Source organism: Ustilaginoidea virens, chromosome 1, assembly GCF_000687475.1.
Source record: "Ustilaginoidea virens chromosome 1, complete sequence".
NCBI classification, from domain to species: Eukaryota; Fungi; Ascomycota; class Sordariomycetes; order Hypocreales; family Clavicipitaceae; genus Ustilaginoidea; species Ustilaginoidea virens.
Window position 1 is genome coordinate 5,926,883 of NC_057316.1, and position 18,444 is coordinate 5,945,326.

Consider the following 18,444-nt stretch of genomic DNA (forward strand, 5'->3'; position numbering starts at 1 on the left):
AGATTTTCCCAGGCTTGTTCCGTTTGTCACGCGACCCAAACTGCGTCTGGTAATCTTTTCCAATAAAAAAGGGTGACGAAAGGGGACCAAACATGTCTGGTGTCAAGGCTGCGTTAAAGTCCATCAATGATGCGATTCGCGGCCAAAAATACGACGATGCCATTGTCCAAGCCAAGGACTTGGTGAAGAGAGACCCCAAGAACTACCAAGGGTAAGCGAAGCGCCGTCTATGCTTCGTGTTTGCTTCATCTTTGCTAGTACGAATCTGACTGCTTACAGTCTTATTTTCCTTGCATTCGCCTTGGAAAAGCAGAATCAGCTCGGGGAAGCTGAGATATCCTACAAAAGAGCTACGGAATTGCGACCTGGTGATGCTCAGGCGTTTCAGGGTCTCATCAAGGTGTACGAGAAGAAAGGCGTCGAGAAGTTCAGTGAGTATCAACACACGGTGGTGTGCTTGGCACAAATCTTCCATCAAGCCCAAGATCTCTACAAAGCCCAAGATGTTGTGGACAAGTTCGTCGATTATGTTCGCGTCCATGGAGATAAGCTACAGTATGCCGACGCTCTCTGGATTCAGTTGCCCGAAAGCCCCTTGTATGCTATATTGGAGGGTCGGTTTCCCCGACCCGACAAAACCTATGAAACCATTGCATATTTACTAGAGGAGTTCGAAAAGAAGCGCAAAAATACCTTGGTCGGCGACAGACGGACAAGATTAGGCGCAAAACTCAGTGAGGTTAAAGCCGAGGTCAAGTGGGAAATATACTCGCAAAGCAAACTGGAGCATATTTACCGCCAGTTCATAAACTGGACTACCGACGATGAATTGAGGCGGACTTTTGAGGAGAAGCTTCTGCATTACTGCTACGATCGGCTGCTCGTTACCCCCGCCGGCGACATGAAGGCGCAGGAGCACGCCAAAGTCTGTGGTTTGGCCAAAGATATGGTCGCTATCAAGCATCCGTTCAAGCTGGCGTGGGATATTGCCATCGAATGGCAGGACCACAAAGAGATTGGCGACTGGGATTCCAATCTACTACGAGATTACTGCCATTTCTTTCCCGATAGCGATCTGTACAAGGTTATTATTAGCTTCCTTACGAGCAATTTTTCTCCCTTCCCCGCTTTGGACGAAACGGCAAAGCCTACCAACGTAAGCAACAGCCCGGACGACAGCCCGGACGACAGCGAGGATGACGACGACGACGGTGGGGTGCCGACCTCTTTCGTTCCGCTAACGGACGAGGATCGCCTGATGATGATATCAGAGGGCATTACTGGTACCGAGTCTGTGCTTGCTTACAGGATCGTCGGGACCTACTTCCTTCAAACGGGCGAGTATGAGAGCACGGTCGAGTTTATGAGAAAAGCTAGACTGTTTCTCTCAAAGGAGGGGGTCAAGATTGGAATCTCGTATGAAAACAGCGATGATGCATGCGCTCTCTGTCTGGCCACCTCGCTCATTTACTACCAAAGTCCCAGACATCATCAAGAGGCAAAAAATCTTTTTGATAAGGTCCTTGAACGAGACTCGACTTCGACGCCAGCGCTGATAGGAGTTGGTCTTATCTTTGAAGAGGAGGAGCAATATGACCAGGCAATAGACTTTCTAGAGCGGGCTCTGAAACGTGACGACTCTAATATTCGCGTAAAATCCGAAGCTGCATGGGTCAAAGCGTTAAAAGCAGACTGGTCAACTGCCAAACAAGAGCTCTTCGAGTGCCTTGCCCTGTTGGATAAGGTAGCCGCTGCAAACAAGGAACTATTATCAGATACCCAGTACAGAATTGGCTGCTGCATTTGGAAGCTGGATGCCAGCCGGCAAGCGAGGAAACAGCGCAAGGGAGAGTGTGCGTATGCCTACTGGCTGAAGGCACTCAGCAGCAATATGAACCATGCCCCGACTTACACAAGCCTGGGCCTCTTCTACAAGGACTACGCCAGAGATAGGAAGCGCGCTAGAAGGTGTTTCCAAAAAGCTCTGGAGCTTTCTGCAGCGGAAGTGACTGCTGCTGAGCAGCTGGCTCGGTCCTTTGCCGAAGACGGAGATTGGGAACGCGTCGAATTAGTCGCTCAGAGAGTCATTGATTCTGGAAAGGTCAAGCCACCGCCCGGCTCCAAGAGAAAGGGCATTAGCTGGCCGTTTGCTGCAATGGGAGTTGCCGAGTTGAACAAACAAGACTTCCACAAAGCCATTACTTCATTTCAAGCGGCCTTGCGAATCTCCCCGAACGACTATCACTCTTGGGTGGGATTGGGGGAAAGCTATCACAGCTCAGGCCGTTACGTGGCGGCGACCAAGGCAATCGTCAATGCCCAGAGTCTCGAAGAGCAGCAGGCTTCTTCCGGCGTATCGCACGACACCTGGTTCACCAAATACATGCTTGCTAACATCAAGCGAGAACTGGGCGAGTATGACGAGTCTATTTCCCTGTACCAGGCTGTCATGGAGACGCACCCCGAGGAGCAAGGTGTCATTACTGCTCTCATGCAGACCATGGTGGATAACGCTTTGACTTCGGTGGAAAGGGGAACATTTGGAAAGGCTATCCAGTTAGCCATCGATACCATTGATTTTGCCTGCACAACTACGGGCGACGCAAAGCAAACATTCAACTTCTGGAAGAGCCTTGCAGACGCTATCTCGGTATTCTGCTTCGTGCAAAGCCGCATGGCTAGCTTCCCCGCTGCCCAGGTCAGGATGCTGCTGGAGGACGGCCATCAGGAGGCCTATGCGCTGCTTGCGACCGTGGACAAGGTCGGAACAGACGTGGTTTACGCCGAAGGAATCTATTCCCATGACGAGCGGCTAGGCGTGGACTTGACGCGATGCATACACGCCGTCATTCTCTCCTGCAAGGAGGCTATCCACGTCTCGGCGGGCGACGTTCATGCGCAGGCCGTTGCTTACTACAACCTGGGTTGGGCCGAGTACCGAGCGCATAGTTGCCTTCCTCCTCACCTGCGAAAGAAATACAGCAACTACGTCAAGGCAGCTGTGCGAGCCTTCAAGCGCGCAATCGAGCTGGAAAGCGGCAATGGCGATTTCTGGAACGCCCTGGGCGTGGTCACCAGCGAGATCAACCCGGCAGTGTCGCAACACGCGTTTGTCAGGAGCTTGCATCTCAACGAGCGAAGCCCTGTCGGATGGACGAATCTAGGCGGGCTGGCGCTTCTGTCTGGCGATTGCGGCGTTGCAAAGGAGGCTTTTACTAGAGGCCAGTCCGCCGACCCGGAATACGCGCACGCATGGCTCGGCCAGGGGTTCGTGTCCTTGTTGCTTGGCAACGTCAAGGAAGCCAGGGGCTTGTTCACGCACGCCATGCAAATCGCCGAGGCCTCTTCTGTCCCCACCCGGAAGCACTATTCCGCGTCCTCGTTCGATCACATGCTGACTGCACCCGCGAGTACGACGGTGACGTCGCTGATTCAGCCGTTGTTCGCTCTCAGCCAGGTGCAGAGCTTGAATCCTCAAGACCTGACGTTTGGTCACCTGTCGGCCATGTTTCAAGAGCGCACGCGGGACAGCTTAAGCGCCGTGAGGGCGCTGGAGAAGCTGTGCGGCGCCATCGAGAGCGACTACGAAATGACAGAGTCGAAGGAGAGCCTCGCCCGATTCACACTGGCGCGAACCGATCTCGCAAGAGCCCACCTGGCTGCCGGGCAGTATCAGGAAGCGGTCGAGTGCGGCGAGATGGCTCTCGGCCTGAGCAGCGACGAGAGCGAGAGCGAGCTGAGCGGAGAGCAGAGGAAGATGGCCCGGCTGTCGGCGCACCTGACAGTCGGCATCGGACAATACTTTGCCGGCGCGAACGAGGAAGCTGAGCGGTGCTTCGAGCTGGCTCTCGGGGAGTCGGACAACAACCCCGGCGTCACCTGCCTGCTGGCGCAAGTGCTGTGGGCGCAAGGCACCGAGGCGTCGCGGGACAAGGCTCGCGAGGCGCTGTTTGGCGTCATCGAGAGGCAGCCAAGCCACGTGCAGAGCGTCTTGCTGCTGGGCGTCGTCGCCCTGCTGGATCAGGACAAAGGCAGTCTGGAAGCGGTGGTGGAGGAGCTGCAGGGGCTCCGCACCAGCGACCAGGTCACGGCGACGCAGCAGTCGCAGATTGGCGAGGTGCTCCGCTCCATTGCCGGCACGGCGGACGGACACGGGGAGCAAGGCGTGATGCACCAGGTGCAAGGAGACGTCATGCTGCACCCCCATCTTCCACACGGCTGGTCGGCGCTCGCCCAAGTCACGGGCGACATGAACGCCGCGCAAATGGCTCTCAAGGTTGCCGCGAGGGGCCTTCCACCGCGAGGCAGCTTGGAAGCCGAGGAGATTGCGCAGGCGTACGCTGGCACAGGCACGGCAGCCGATGCGCAGAGAGCGGCATTCTTGTCACCGTGGCAATCAGTCGGTTGGACGGCGTTGGCAGCCGCTGCCGAGGCTGTGTAGATGAGGGAAAAAAAAAAATGATGTCTTTGAAACTGATGTCTTTTTTTTTTTTCTTTTTTCCCATACATGTCCTATTCGTATCGTGATTGCGAGCCGCTAAATCCAGAGGGGTATATCACGTAGAACGAATCAGCCAGCGTATGACGTGTGGAAAGAAACCTCACCCCGGTTTCCCGGGTTCTTCTGTTTTTCTCTTCCTTTGCCTTGATTTGTTTTCCTCGTCCCGCTCAGCTCGGCCCATGGTTTCCCGGCCCATGGTTTCCCGGCCCATGGTTTCCCGGCCCATGGTTTCCCGGCCCCTGGCTTCCCGGCCCAGCAGCACCAACAGCCTCCTTCAGCCGTGCCATCCTCCCCGCCACCCAGGCGTCGTGCCAAGCGTCCACCTTGCCTCCCAGCAAGAGGCAGTTCTCCGGAGTGAGCAGCAGCGTGCCCCGGGCGACGGGGGTGCCCGCCCGCAGGCGCATCTTGCACCCGATGCTGATGCTGCCCACCCCGACGGCCGGTATCCGCTCCGCCTCGAGCGCATACAGACTCGCGCCCTTGCAGTCCTGCAGCACCAGGCGATGCGTCGCGTTCTGGGACGCCGACGCCGACGCCGACGCCGACGCGGACACGCCCGCCGGCCCGCCGGCCTGGTCGTCGGCCACGCGGATGACGCGTCTGCCCCGCGTCGTCTCCCCGCGCTCGATGGCTTCCAGCTCCTCAATCTGCTCCCATCGGCTGAGGCTCAGGTTCTCAATGTCCACCACCTGCACGTGGGTGTCGCGCCCGAGGGCCGCCTCCTGGACATGGACGTCGCCGATGCCCGGGGGGAACGGCCACAGCTGCGAGGGGTCGACGACGCTGCTGCCGCTGCTGCTGCTGCTGCCGCCGCCGCCGCTGCCGCTGCCGCTGGAGAGGTCGCATGCGAGGAGGCGGGTCCTGGCCGTGGCGACGAGCGAGGGCAGGGGCGGAGGCGGCGACCGAGCTGCGACGAGGCTCTCCAGGAGGGGCTGGGAGGGCGGCGGGAGCGACTGGGCGATGAGCTGGTGGCGGAGCTGGGTTGCGAGGTCCATGCATGTGCGGGTTAGTTGTTGTGCAAGGTTGGATGCGGAGAGTTGTTGCTGTTGGAGGTTCGTCGAGTTTTCGACGCGGGCGGGCGTCTGGTGACTTGGCCCGCCCCACTAAAAGCCCCACTAAAACCAAGGCCCGCGGCCGTGGCACGTGCTGCGGGCGCCCAGCAGCCGCAAGGCCAAGCATCAATCAATAATAATACGTAGCATGTCACCAACAAACTCACAGCATGTCCCCGTCACCAGTCACCAGAAACAACAACAGCACCGTCAAACAAACGACAAGTCTCCCCCAATGTCAACCATAGCCTCCCCCCGCGACCCTTCCACGCCCCTGCGCCGCCTCCCCTCCGGCTCCGCAGGCACGCCCACCTCCTCTGGCCGCACGTCCGTCGAGACCGCCCGCCCCGGCGCCGCGGCATCCCCCGCCCAGCCGCCCCAGCCTTCCGCCGCCGCCCCCTCCAAACGATCCAACCGCGCCGCCCTCAGAGAATACTACAAGCTGCGCGCGCCGCCGCGGGTCGAGATCCCCGGCTCCGAAGTGCCCCCCAGCGACCTGGACGCCCCGGACTTCAGCGCCCAGGACTACGTCGCCAGGGTCGCCAGCAGCAGCGGCCTGGAGGACCTGCTGCGCCTGTACACCCGCGTCGTCGGCGAGGTCAGGGCCCTCGACGCCGAGAAGAAGGCGCTCGTGTACGACAACTACAGCAAGCTGATCACGGCGACGGAGACGATTCGCAAGGTAAGGGGCCCGAAAGCCCCCCCCCCCCATCCCCCCCGGTCGTTCTCCTCGGGCCAGCAGTTTGGCTGAAACTGGCGAGCGGACCTGTAGATGCGGGCCAGCATGGACCCCTTGAACCCGGTGGCGTCGACTCTCGACCCGGCCATCGCCCAGATATACGCGCAGGCGTCGTCGCTGCGGGAGAAGCTGCGCGCGTCGGTGCCGGCGCCGGACTCGGACGAAGGGAGGCGGAGAGAGGCGGAGCTTCGGACGAGGAGGACCCGAGAGCTGGCCGTCGAGGTGGCCGCCACGCCGCAGCGGTTGAGGCATCTCGTCGAGGGGGGCAAGATGCAGGAAGCCAAGAGGCAGTGGGAGATGCCCAAACGATTGCTGGTCTCGTGGCATCAAAGGGGCATAGGCGGCGATGATGTCCAAGCCGTGATTGACGAGGGAGACGCCGTGTTTACGCTGAAGCCTGCACCGGAACAGAGTCGACAGAGACTCTCAGGATGATGGCTCCAATCAATGAAATCAAAAGGGCCCACTCACAAAGAAAGAAGAAGGAAAAAAAAAGGAGAAGAAGAAAAGAAAGAATACCACGACTCTGAATCCCCCCTCCCCCCCCCCCCCCCCATCTTGACACCCGGCCCTTTCATTCTTTCTTTTTCTGTTTCGCATATTGGCGACGGCCGTCGAGGGCTCTAAAGATCAAGGTCGCCCAGCCCGAGGATGGTGAAGGGATCCCTGTCGTACAGACTCGACACCACCTCGGCGTCTGGAACCTCGGCCCTGAGCTCTAGCTCCAGCCTATGTCGCAGGATATTTTGCAAATAGCCCCTCTCGGAGTTACTGTGGAACACTTGCACCAACGTCCTTCCTTGCTGAATAGCTCTCAAGGCGGAATGATGGCTCGTTTCACCCGTGACGAGCAAATCAACATCGGCCTTCTTGAGCACATCGTAGCCGCTGCCGGCACAGACGCCGAAGCTGCGGATCATGGTGCTCCTGACGTCGGCTCCGAAGGGACTCGCCACCATGAGGTGCTTGAGGCCGCCCAGGCCGCGAGCCAAGCGCCTCAGTATGTCGGGCAAGGCGACGGGGGTCTCGAACCAGCCCAAGGCGCCGTATCCGGCGGGCGAGTGCGACTCTGGAGCGTTGGTGCAAGGGACGGCCACAGATCGCTTGCTCGCATGAGGGCCGGACACAATGTCGGCGAGCCAGGTGTTCAAGCCGCCGGGAGCAGCGTCCACGGCGGTGTGGGGGCAGTACACGGCGATGTTCGCCTGCGCGAGGCGCAGCAGCGTGGCCTGCTGGGCATCATCGTTCGTGATGGACTTGAGGCCGGAAAAGATGAAGGGATCTGCCGGGCTCTCATCAGCAGCACGTTCCCCCCCCCCCCACCCACCGCTGCTCATGAAGGGGGAAAGGGGAGGCCCATTCGGACGTGGGCGGGACGGGACGTACGGTAGCTCACAATGACGCTGGCTTGCTGCGCGATTGCATCCTCGGCCACCTGCCAGGTGAGGTCGTTTGTGACGAGGACCTTGGGCTTCCTGCCGTCCGCTTTCGAGTTGCCGACCAAGAGACCGACGTTATCCCATGACCTGTCTGCGAGTTCTTCGGGGTATCTTTGCGAGCACGCAAACAGACAAACACGGGGCATGAGCAAAACGGCTGAGCTGCAAGCGGGCGGCAGAGAAAAGGGCGTTGGGTCACTCACAGCTTTTGCATCGCCTTGACCACGAGCTGGGTGAACCCGGACGGCTGGACTTGCCAGGCTCCCCATCGCCCTCCCTGCTCAGACATGGGAGAACGGCTGCAGCGCGGTCTCTGGGCGGAGGAGGAAAAATGCCGGAGGGAAAAGAGGTGTGCCGCCCGGCGTGGTGAAGGTGAAGCTGGGGCGGGCGGCAGTCGTAGTCGAGTGGATCGGGCCGTGTGCAGGAGAGCCTGTGACGGCCGTGATGCTGCGAAATGGTGCCGGACGCTTGGGCCCGCCTTCATGGCAAGACTCGACAAGATGCGAGCAAGCAGTCCTTGAAGTCTGACGGGATGGAGGGATGACGGGGATGACGGGGATGAACAAGAAGGTCAAGCAGCTGTCTCGTTCGTCCGTCTGGGTCTGGTCAATGCACGCTGCCGAGAGCCTGGAGCCCGCTATAGCCCGCCACAGCCCGCCACAGCCCGCCAAGACCGGCCAGCATCAGCGGGGCAGGATAGTTGACCCATGCGCTGCGGAGCATTGAACAGGCTCGTCCATCCATCCATCTAATCAATCCATCACAATCCATCACCTCCCATCACCACCTCTCCTCCACGACATGCCGCCGTAGCGATATCGCCCCCCCCCCAACACTTATCCTCACCCGACATGTCGCAAATCACAGACGCCGCCATCCGCGAGGCCATCACCCAGCGCCTCCAAGCCGTCCACGTTCAAGTAACCGACATGTCAGGTAAATCCGAACCACCAAGCCACCCCCCCCAACGCCAGTGACCCAAGTCCGAGCCGCAAGCCTCGCAAAGGAGGGGTGGGTTACAAAAAAAGAAAGGAACTGATAAGATACCCGGCAACACCTCCCAGGCGGCTGCGGCCAAGCATTCACATGCCTCATCGTCTCGCCGCAGTTCCAGGGCCTCAACTCCCTCAAGCGCCATCGCCTGACCAACGCTGCTCTCAAGGATGAGATTGCTGCTATTCACGCGTGGACGGCGAAATGCCAAACCCCGGACGAGTGGGAACGGGACAGGAGCAAGGCAGGTCCTTCTCTGGACGGCACCGTCGGCGGACAGGTCGCTGGTACGACGGCTTGAGCGAAGGATGAGGCTGAAACTTGTACGTGTCGGATGTGGACTGGTCATTGGAGATTTCTTTTCGTCTTCCTTTTTTTTTTTTTTTTTTTTTGGTTTTTTCCCTTTGCGTGTCTTTTATCGCTCGGCATTTCGGGACAGGTGACGGCGTCAAGCTGCGTGGCAATTTGGACCTTTGGTTTCATCATAGACGGCATGTATGGGCGGGTTCGCAATAAATGAGCAAATATCTGAACTGGTCCAATGAGCAGGCTTGCAAAGGCTCTGCCTCAGAAGGGGGTTCGGGTTCGGGTTCAGGATTCTCATGACGCTTTTTCTTTTGCCATCGAGAAACCCAGTCAAGGACTTGAGCAAGTCGACGCGACTCGTGGTTCGTGGTTCGTGGTTCGTGGTTCGTGGTTCGTGGTCTATAAACGGCTTCATCTATTACTCCTCCCTTGACGATGCATCCCCCCCCCTTTTTCCCTTTCCGGCCCGGTCCCATTTTCCCCGCGCGGCCCTACAATAAGCCCAATAAATCATCGCTGTCCTTTTGCTGAGTTTGCCCCCTCCCACTAGCTTGCATGCTTTGCATTTGCATGGCCGGAGGGAGCGGTTGGGCCGAGCCAGCATCGCCAAAGTTCAATCCGTCAAAGCCGCTCATCAAGTCGTTCATGCCGCTTCCAGAGCCTGGTAATGCCGCACCTGCACCACTACTTGACCCACCGGAGGCGGCAGGGGCATCGAACATGCTCATCATGTCTGCCATGCTGCCAGATGAGGCTCCTCCAGCCGGGCTGGCCATCCGCTCTGGCGTGGCCGTCGCGCTCTGTTGCTCATGAGATGCCGGTGCCGCGCCGTCAAAGTCGATATCAAGAAGGTTTTCGACGTTGTTCTGGGTAGCACTGCTGCCGCTTCCATTGGCAGTAGCCGCCACAGATGCAGCAATGGGATTATCTGCTGCGTTCTGCCTTTGCTCTTGGATGGCTGCCCTTTGAATCTCGTCGGCTCCGAATCGGCCCTTGCCGACGAACGACTCTGGAGGCTTGTGGTACACCGAAGCCAGTGAAGATAGCTCAGAGAGCAGCTGCTCCAGCAGTGACGGAGGCAGGCTTGTCATGGTGGTGGAGATGGTGGGTTTCTTGGAGAGAACGATGCTCTTCAGAATGTCAGCCGGGTGTGCTACCACGTCTCTCGTCGCCTTGGCGCAGGTGAATGCCCAATTCATACCTTGGCAATGTCCAAGTCGCCAGATAGAAGGCGCCAATATACATAAGCTCTATCGCGAATGTCTGGATTGTCATTCTCGGCGGTGGCAGCCTGCAGCACCTTTTGAACCAATTTTTGGGTGTTTCCAGGTTTCTTTAGGAATAGTTTTACCACGGCGGTCAATATTTGCAGCTGTGTCTGGTATCCCGTTTAGTACGACGTCAAGGCGCATTTACGCCGCACCGGCCTGGTTGGTCCGACTTACCTGGGTAAACTCTTCCATGAAACCTTCAACAAAGCTTTCCAGAATCTGATCGGCGTTGTTAATCTTCTCCGCATACTCTCCAACGATCCAAATAAGGGACCCGCGCGCATTCGGCTCGTCGAGCTCGTCAATGTGTTCGCACAACGTGGGTATCACCCCCTCGTAGCCGGGATACTTGCGCAGAATATCCTTGACAACTACAATGACTTCTTGCACCACGTAATTGACCTTGGTAGATATCAGGTCCTCCAGAGCCTGCACGCATTTGGGGCTGGCGTTTTCGATTTTGATGGCAACCTGCCCAATGGCCTTGACAGCCCGACGAACAAAGTCCATGTCCACTTCCAAGGCATATTCTTTCAACTCGGCCAGGAGTTGTTCGTAGTTGGATTCGTTCGCTATCCGTACCATGATTTCGAGCTTTTGAAGCTTCACGTAGGGCGGATCGTTGTATTTGCAGAAGAAGACTCGCAACTCTTTGCTGAGGATATCCGGCTTGGCCTGGAGTAAGAGGTCGATGTTTCGCAAGGCGACGTATTGGACTTCGGGTGCCGAGGCGACCAGAGTGACTGTGAAGTAGACAAGAAAGAAGGAAAAAAGAAACATTCAGCAAACCTGATGGTGAGAGCCGAGACCGTCTTACGTACCGAGAGGCGGAGCCATCTTCTTGAGCAGAGATCGGACCATCTCAGGGTTGACGGCCTTCATATGAATGAAGACGACCTTGATGGCTGCAAGAACGACGGCTGGATTGACATGCTGAAACTGGGGCACAACTCGTTCGCAGATATGCTCCGACTCTTTAGTATCTGACGCAGGATAATCCGCAAGGGTCGTCAGAACCGTGATTCTTCCCCATTCAGTGCATTCGTTCAGAGCCATGAGAAGCTTCTTCAAGGTCGCCGGAGTGACAACCAACGCTCTCGTCTCAGGAGCGGTCTCGCTGATCTCCGACAGAGCTTGCACGGAATTGGCCACAACCATGGGGTTGGGATCGCCAATCAGCTCTTGCAAAGTCTCGAGAAAGCCATTCTCAATGCACATGGACGGGTTTAGGTCAAAGAGCTTTGCCACGCAGATGGCGGCAGTTTTGCGTACATATGGCGACTCGTCTCGTAGCGTTTTCCGCAGCGGTTCTTCCATGTAATCCACCATTTTGTCTACTCGTATGCAGCCCATTGTGCGGATGGCCAACGCCCTGATCAACGGATTCGGATCTTCCGAATCCTGTACAAAGGTGTTCACAGCGAGGATGCACAAATCTGGATGAGACTTGGCATAGTTCCTGGACGCAAGGATGGATGGTAAGCAGTTTGAACAGGCAAAGCCGATACAGCGCAAAACCTGGACCTCCTCCCCGTTCCCGTTCCCGTTCCCCTTCCGCGGGAATGAGTCCTTCCTTGGTTGTCGCTGATGGTCTTGCGTGGTCAAGAGAGTCAAGGAAGCACTCACATGAGATATAAATAGACAAGCTTCTTCTGGTCCAGATCGCCAGTGGCAATATTCTTGAGCACGTCGGGGAACAAGGCAGAGACGTCCTTACCCAATGTCATAGCCATGATGGTTTTCTGAATAGCCTCTTTACGCTCGTATGCGTACTGCGACACTAGTCCTGCCCGCAACTCAAAGGTCTCGCCCTTGCGAGGCACGGCAAAAGCGCCGCGAATGCGATTCACCGCCATCGTCGTAGTCTTCGAGGGCTCGGGAAATGGTAGAGGGGGCAGGCTAATATCGGATTTGACGATGGCGGCCCAGACTCGAGCTTGCTGGGCTGACGTTTTGCGTTGTGGAGGAGATTGCGAGCCCGGGGTCTGCGAAAAGAATCTCGCGCCAAGAGCCAAGGTCGTCTCGTGCGGCCCTCGAGCTATATCGACGACGACGACAGGTATGGCTGGGTAGGGGCTTGGGTAGGTTTGGAGGTGGCAGGATGTTGATGGCACCTGGTCTCAATGTTGTGCTGTCCTGGTGTTGTGCTGTCCCGGTTCTAGGCCCGTCGCCGTCGGGCTCTCCAGCGTCAGATGGACTCGGGACCCAGGCCCTCCAGGTGCTGCTGCTGGAGTTAGATTAGACTGGTCAATAATGCTAGGTTAGGTAGGTACTTGAGTGGGCTGTTTCCCACAAGACCCCTACACCGCTGCAGTACCTTACCTGCAGGGCAAGTACAGTAGCCCAGCCTGCATCACTAAACGCCGGCAACATTGAGGTCGCCATCAATCAGAATCAACCAGACTTGACATCAATGTTCTATCGCCCCGACTCACCCCCGTAGCCCCTGTGCCTGTTCACCTTTCACCATTCATCGAACAAGAAAGCCGCCATCATTCGCTGTCTTTGTAGGATGGTCTGCGCTCTCAACCGCACCGTGCCTCTGCGACTACCGGTCCGCAGCTAATGACTGCGCAGGCAAACTTCCCCAATCTAAGAAGACTCTTCATCGAGGCTAGAACTGATGACGAGGAGAGAGATGTGTCTCGAAGAGCTGTGAGTTGCGTCAGACACGGCAGCTCCCTTCTCCTTTCATCCTGCGCCTTTTCACCCCGGGCTAACCGGCAACAGTTTTACAACGCAGTTCTTTTCATGGGCTCGGTGGCAATATTTAGCCTGATAGCACAGAAACTCAATGCCGGCAGATGACAATGAGACTGGATGGACCGTGAAGATGACCTTGAAAGATTCATCATTCCTCGTCGTCCATCATCTCCTCTCCTTCAAGGCCCTTTTTTCCCTCTCTTCCATTGCCCGACGCCGCTTTGGTCTCCTGCTTTCTATACAGTCCAGCCAAGAACTCATTCGTACTCGCCTCCTCCAAGCTCTTGTCGTCCCTTTTTCTGAGGAATCGTGGAAACCTCATGCTAAGCCCTCGCTCGTCACTCACAAGCCCCATGGCTGCCGTGTACGTCGGACTGAGCGTTATGTCGGCAAACGCCACCTCCCAAACCTCCTGGGGCTCAAACCAGACGTCAGGAGAAGGGCCGTGGTAGTCTATAAAGCTCGGCTTCTGAGCCCTGGTGTTTTTGCGCTCCCCGCCTTCTTCCCCGTCGTCGTAAAACTGCTTCATGGATTTGTAGAAAGCGTCGGTGAAACCCGAGATACACTTGCACACGGCTTCCAGCATGCCCGTCTCTTCGTTCCGCACCGCAAGAAGAACGGGAGACCACCATTTTGCTTTTCGACCCTGACCATGCCACCCTGAAATCGGGATGAGATCGAGGGTCTCAAAACTGGAATTGTAATCCTTTTTCACTTTGAGCCACGAATCCAGCCGCTTGTCGGGCTCGTACGTGGCAAGAAGGGGTTTTCGTCGGGAACCGGCTTTCGCCTCGTTGCCTTCCCCGCCCGGTGCCGTCTTCCTTCTCGGTGTGGCCTTGACCTTCTTGGCCGTTGACGCCATGTCGCTTTTGTCGCTTTCCTGCCCTTCGCTACCCCCAAGGTACGGGATATCCACAAGGTTATCCAGAATCTTGACCATGATTCCTTCGCACTTGCTCTCAGTGGCAGATTTGAAGAAGTCCAGGACGGATTCCGAATCGCTCGACGTGGCGTCGAGACTCTTGACCCATGTGAAATGATGTGGCACCTCGACAAAGAGCGATCGAAGCAACTCCCGCCTCTCTCTGAATGGACGGTCCAGCAGTGGCTGCTCGTTGAGATACATCAAGTCAAAGGCGAATAAGCAAACGTCCACTTTGATGCTACCTATTTCCACATCCTTTCTCGCTCGGTTAGTCAGAGTCTGGAAATTCCTGAGATGGCCGCTTTCACGATCTACTGCGACAACTTCACCCTCCATGATGAAGCTGCCGACGCCTTCTCCCCGTATCTTGGGCACCAACTCCACGAGATCTGGATACTTGTCCGTCATGAGTTCGAGGTGTCTGGAAAAGATGGACACCTTGCCTTTCGAATCGCAGTGAACTTGAGCGCGCTGACCATCATACTTGTACTCGCAGGCAAAATCTCTCCCTTGGAGCTTTGTCAGCATGTCAGATAAATCCCTGGTGATGCTTCCCAGCATGGGTCGCAGCGGTATGTGTAATGCCAGGCCGCATCTGATCAACAGCTCTTCCGTTACGCCGATTTCCATGAGCACTGGGATCAGGTCATTGTAGTTGGGTCGTCGTGCAAAGCACGCCTTGACAATTTCCTCTGATCTTCCCCAAACCTCAGCCAGTTCCTCCTTCTTCAACTTTGACAACTCATCCGTCGGCCTGATGGCGAAGCTTGCTTCCGGTGGACGAGATAGGAGGAAAGCCCTTGAAAGTGCAATCAACATTGTTGTTTTAACGGCACCGATTCTCAGCTGGACCTTCATCAGTACGGTTTAGTAGGTTATCAGGGGCCACAGACCACTTACATGCTGGCAAAGAGTGCGCACAATGAATCTGCTTTCCTCACCTCCTCTAGCGTCTTGCAGTAGCCTGTCGACAATGCGCTGTTTGGCCTCGGCGCTACCCTGCCCTTGGGACCTAGCGATTTTAACCAATGATTGATACACGCCCTTGATGGTCAACGGTTTCGGCTTTCTCAGAGTAAAACTCTGCTTCTTTTTTGCCTCGAATGCGACATCTCCGGCATCTCCATGTTTGTCATAAATAGCTTTGAGGGACCTGTTGTCCAGCCCGCAGACATGCTTGAGAGCTTTGGAAATTGCAGAGCCCCCTAGTCCCAGCTCCAGAGAGATGTACGCGGGGGATATTGAATTCGTCGCCAGCCACACCTGCCAGATGTTAGCACACTCGCCATTCAACCAGATGGCGCGAGCACTTACAGCGGGCAAGAGACTCGAAGGGTCGCTTTCTATCAGAATGCGCAAGCAGTTGACAAGAGTGTCTACTATCTTTATCCTGCTGGCCGTGCCACTTACAAGCACGAAACACCTCGTAAGCAAAGCATAGCAGGCGTTTCCGCCATCAGCTACCCAATGCCGCCTCAACGGTTCAGTATACTTTGAAGGCTCAAACGTCAAGGGGGGTTCATCAAGAGGAATAGTATTGGTGATGGCATCTTCGGCCATGCCTGTCGATTGGAGGGTAAGCGTTGAGGCCAGTATCCCTGCTGCCCTTTGTTCCCCTTTGGAGGATGCCGCATCTTGCTGCGCTAGAGAGCAGTCTGTCTGTGTATGGCCAACCGAAGCTTGAGGACGATCGTGATTCTGTGGTCGCTGCAGTCCCGCCTGATTCTCATTCACGATTTCTGAGTTCCATTCAGCCTGAAGCTTACGAGCCAGCTCTTCATCTGTTAGCTCACTGGAAGTCTCGCCGAGCTTTGCAGCCACTTCTGGAGACACGACATGCTCAGCATTGTGTCGTTGCTTGGAGAAGAAGAATTCAAGCCCTTTTGACTGCCCAGCGGTGTTTTTTCCTGCATAGTCCAGCTTCCTCTTCTTAGCCGGGCTGGGCATGGTTGGTGAGATGCTTAATCCATAGAATCTGCTCACTGACATTAATCGACGTGCTGAACCACGGCAACTGGGCGGCAAGGATAGCAGGAGAGCAGGTGGGTAAGGGCACCTACTTCCTTGGACCATCGATCTTTGTTTACAAGAGATCAGCCATGCATAATTCTCGAGAGATCAATCCGGCACACGTCGTTCCACATGTGAGCTCAGCATATAAAGATGTATGACGACGGGTGGACGATGAAAGCCAGTCCCAAGGCATGAGCCCCACTCGTTTCTGATATTGACAAGTACCTAATTTGGGTATTCGGGTACTTTGCCATTTCTGCAGCGACAGTTGCGCGTGTCAGGTCACTAGCGACTTATGTCGCACCATAGCGGAGGCACTACCACCGCTCCACTAGAGCTAGTCCACTCATTTATATGATGCATAGCAAAGGCCACGTATAACTTATGCATAAGTCCTTACTAGATAGGCCTTTAGCGCAGTTCTCCTTTATTTCATATACACTATCCCATATGTATGCTAGATATGCTATAGAGTACTATATATAGGAGCATATATCGCCCTTGCTTAGGTAGTAATTAAGGGCTATTATGCACCTTCGCTAGTGAGCCCCGCATACCGCAATAGTTATAAGCCTGGGAGGATCTTATATCCTATAATTTCTACTACGTACTATTATTTATTATAGTAATCTACTGCTATACTACCCCTTTATACTGATTATTACTTAAAGAAACCCCTATTATTATTATCTATTATATCCTCTTATATTTATTTAAACCGAGTATATAATAGATGAAATCAAAACGGCTAGCGCGTCCTTTAAGATAAATATTAAGCTACTAATATATGATCAATAGGAAGATTAGTATAACCAGCTCTAGAGTCACGCTAATAGTATAAGGTTCTAGCCGGCAGTTAACCCTAATAAATTAGATTAAGAGTCTGACCTTCTTAATGCGCTATCTAGGCCTAACTATTAGCGAATAGTAGCTAATATTATGCGATATCGATAACTTCTAGGTATAGAAGATATATCAATTAAAGATATTTTCGACTTTAAAAAATCCTAATATATTCAAAATAAAGAAGATTATAATATATATCTCGCACGCATAAATAGTATAGAAATATAGATATTAAATACGCTAAGCCCCTTACGGTATAAGGATATACATAAGACTCTAGAGGCATATTATCTAAATAAGATCTATTCGATATACTAACTTATACGAGAAATTTAGACTATTTTAGTATTAGTCGAGAGTATTATATACGAGGAAGTATATAGATATTATATATCTATACTTAAAGAAGCCACCTATGCTAATATTAAGCCTAAAATATAGTATTAGAAGTGGATAGAGGCATTCCTTAAGGCATAAGAATATAAAGTGCTTAAAATTAAAGGCAATTAAGCAATTAAGGATTTTTATAATGCAATTAGTGCTTAATTTTTATCTAATTAGGCGCGGAAGGGGTTAGACTAAATCTCGGATAATAAGGCAATTAATCACTCTATCGATATAACGCTAGAAATAATAGGCCGCTAGTTTATATATAATTATGCAAGTAGGAAAATAGATTATATAAATAATAAAGAAAAAGTATATACGACCTTAGGAGACCGCTCTAATATACTAAAAACCGGTTCTAAATAGTTTAAATAGAGCTCTAATAAATCTATAAAATCTCCTAAGATTAGGAAAAATAAACTATACCCTTATAGATGAGGATATCTATAAAGCCTATAGATATGCCTTTATTTAGTATATACTCTTATAGGATAAAAATCGGAAAGTGTCAAGGATTCGGGCTACGCCCGTATTATGCTAAGGGCAAGCTCAAGTATGCGCGCAGCATAGTGCCAAGGGGATATAGGTGTCAATTGTACCAAGTATGGTAACTTGGTACAATACGTACTCTTTTGTCTGGTCTAACGGTCAGACAGAAGATTAGGTTTTTACCTGGCGATGTGCGCAGACACCCGCTTAGGGCCTAATTGGGCCACTTCGTTACATTTGTACTAAGTTACCCAAGGTCACAGGTTCGAATCCCGTATGTGGTGCGTACAGCGGGCTCTTCATCTGGGCTTACAGAGGACATGCTACTAGCCTCTGGGGGGTGCGTGGTATCATATGGCCGGCTGCGGAGAGGGGAGCTATGTCAAGGATTCGGGCTACGCCCGTATTATGCTAAGGGCAAGCTCAAGTATGCGCGCAGCATAGTGCCAAGGGGATATAGGTGTCAATTGTACCAAGTATGGTAACTTGGTACAATACGTACTCTTTTGTCTGGTCTAACGGTCAGACAGAAGATTAGGTTTTTACCTGGCGATGTGCGCAGACACCCGCTTAGGGCCTAATTGGGCCACTTCGTTACAGAAAGGATGAAATAGATACCAATAAAGCAATTATATATAGAAATTAAATAGCGATATAATAGTAGCGAATTTGCCTCTATAAAAGAAGAGATAAAGAAAGTAAGTAAAGGCGCTACTAAAAAAAAGCTACTAACTCTACCGACCTCTATTAATGCTACTCTTATAGATCCTTCTATAATCT

General features: G+C 54.1%; 7 protein-coding genes across 7 annotated transcripts; 3 read left to right on the top strand and 4 right to left on the bottom strand.

Moving 5' to 3' along the window:
* Window positions 1-92: 92 nt before the first annotated feature.
* UV8b_01373 (uncharacterized protein) lies at window positions 93-4,441 on the top strand (the record flags this gene model as incomplete). Its single annotated transcript, XM_043138871.1, has 2 exons — window positions 93-211; window positions 280-4,441. The coding sequence occupies 2 exons, from the start codon at window positions 93-95 to the stop codon at window positions 4,439-4,441; spliced, it is 4,281 nt and encodes a 1,426-aa protein (XP_042994805.1).
* Window positions 4,442-4,668: 227 nt separating this feature from the next.
* On the bottom strand, window positions 4,669-5,496 carry UV8b_01374 (uncharacterized protein; the record flags this gene model as incomplete). Its single annotated transcript, XM_043138872.1, has 1 exon — window positions 4,669-5,496. One exon carries the CDS (start codon window positions 5,494-5,496, stop codon window positions 4,669-4,671), a length of 828 nt encoding a protein of 275 aa, XP_042994806.1.
* Window positions 5,497-5,788: 292 nt separating this feature from the next.
* UV8b_01375 (uncharacterized protein) lies at window positions 5,789-6,727 on the top strand (the record flags this gene model as incomplete). Its single annotated transcript, XM_043138873.1, has 2 exons — window positions 5,789-6,235; window positions 6,326-6,727. The coding sequence occupies 2 exons, from the start codon at window positions 5,789-5,791 to the stop codon at window positions 6,725-6,727; spliced, it is 849 nt and encodes a 282-aa protein (XP_042994807.1).
* Window positions 6,728-6,915: 188 nt separating this feature from the next.
* UV8b_01376 (uncharacterized protein) lies at window positions 6,916-8,020 on the bottom strand (the record flags this gene model as incomplete). Its single annotated transcript, XM_043138874.1, has 3 exons — window positions 6,916-7,574; window positions 7,679-7,842; window positions 7,935-8,020. 3 exons carry the CDS (start codon window positions 8,018-8,020, stop codon window positions 6,916-6,918), a joined length of 909 nt encoding a protein of 302 aa, XP_042994808.1.
* A 562-nt stretch (window positions 8,021-8,582) lies between these two features.
* Window positions 8,583-9,025, top strand: UV8b_01377 (uncharacterized protein; the record flags this gene model as incomplete). Its single annotated transcript, XM_043138875.1, has 2 exons — window positions 8,583-8,667; window positions 8,796-9,025. 2 exons carry the CDS (start codon window positions 8,583-8,585, stop codon window positions 9,023-9,025), a joined length of 315 nt encoding a protein of 104 aa, XP_042994809.1.
* Window positions 9,026-9,521: 496 nt separating this feature from the next.
* UV8b_01378 (uncharacterized protein) lies at window positions 9,522-12,157 on the bottom strand (the record flags this gene model as incomplete). Its single annotated transcript, XM_043138876.1, has 5 exons — window positions 9,522-10,160; window positions 10,232-10,408; window positions 10,476-11,044; window positions 11,123-11,760; window positions 11,928-12,157. 5 exons carry the CDS (start codon window positions 12,155-12,157, stop codon window positions 9,522-9,524), a joined length of 2,253 nt encoding a protein of 750 aa, XP_042994810.1.
* Window positions 12,158-13,152: 995 nt separating this feature from the next.
* Window positions 13,153-15,876, bottom strand: UV8b_01379 (uncharacterized protein; the record flags this gene model as incomplete). The annotated part of the gene is made up of 3 exons (XM_043138877.1): window positions 13,153-14,775; window positions 14,830-15,192; window positions 15,244-15,876. The coding sequence occupies 3 exons, from the start codon at window positions 15,874-15,876 to the stop codon at window positions 13,153-13,155; spliced, it is 2,619 nt and encodes an 872-aa protein (XP_042994811.1).
* Between the last annotated feature and the right edge of the window lie 2,568 nt (window positions 15,877-18,444).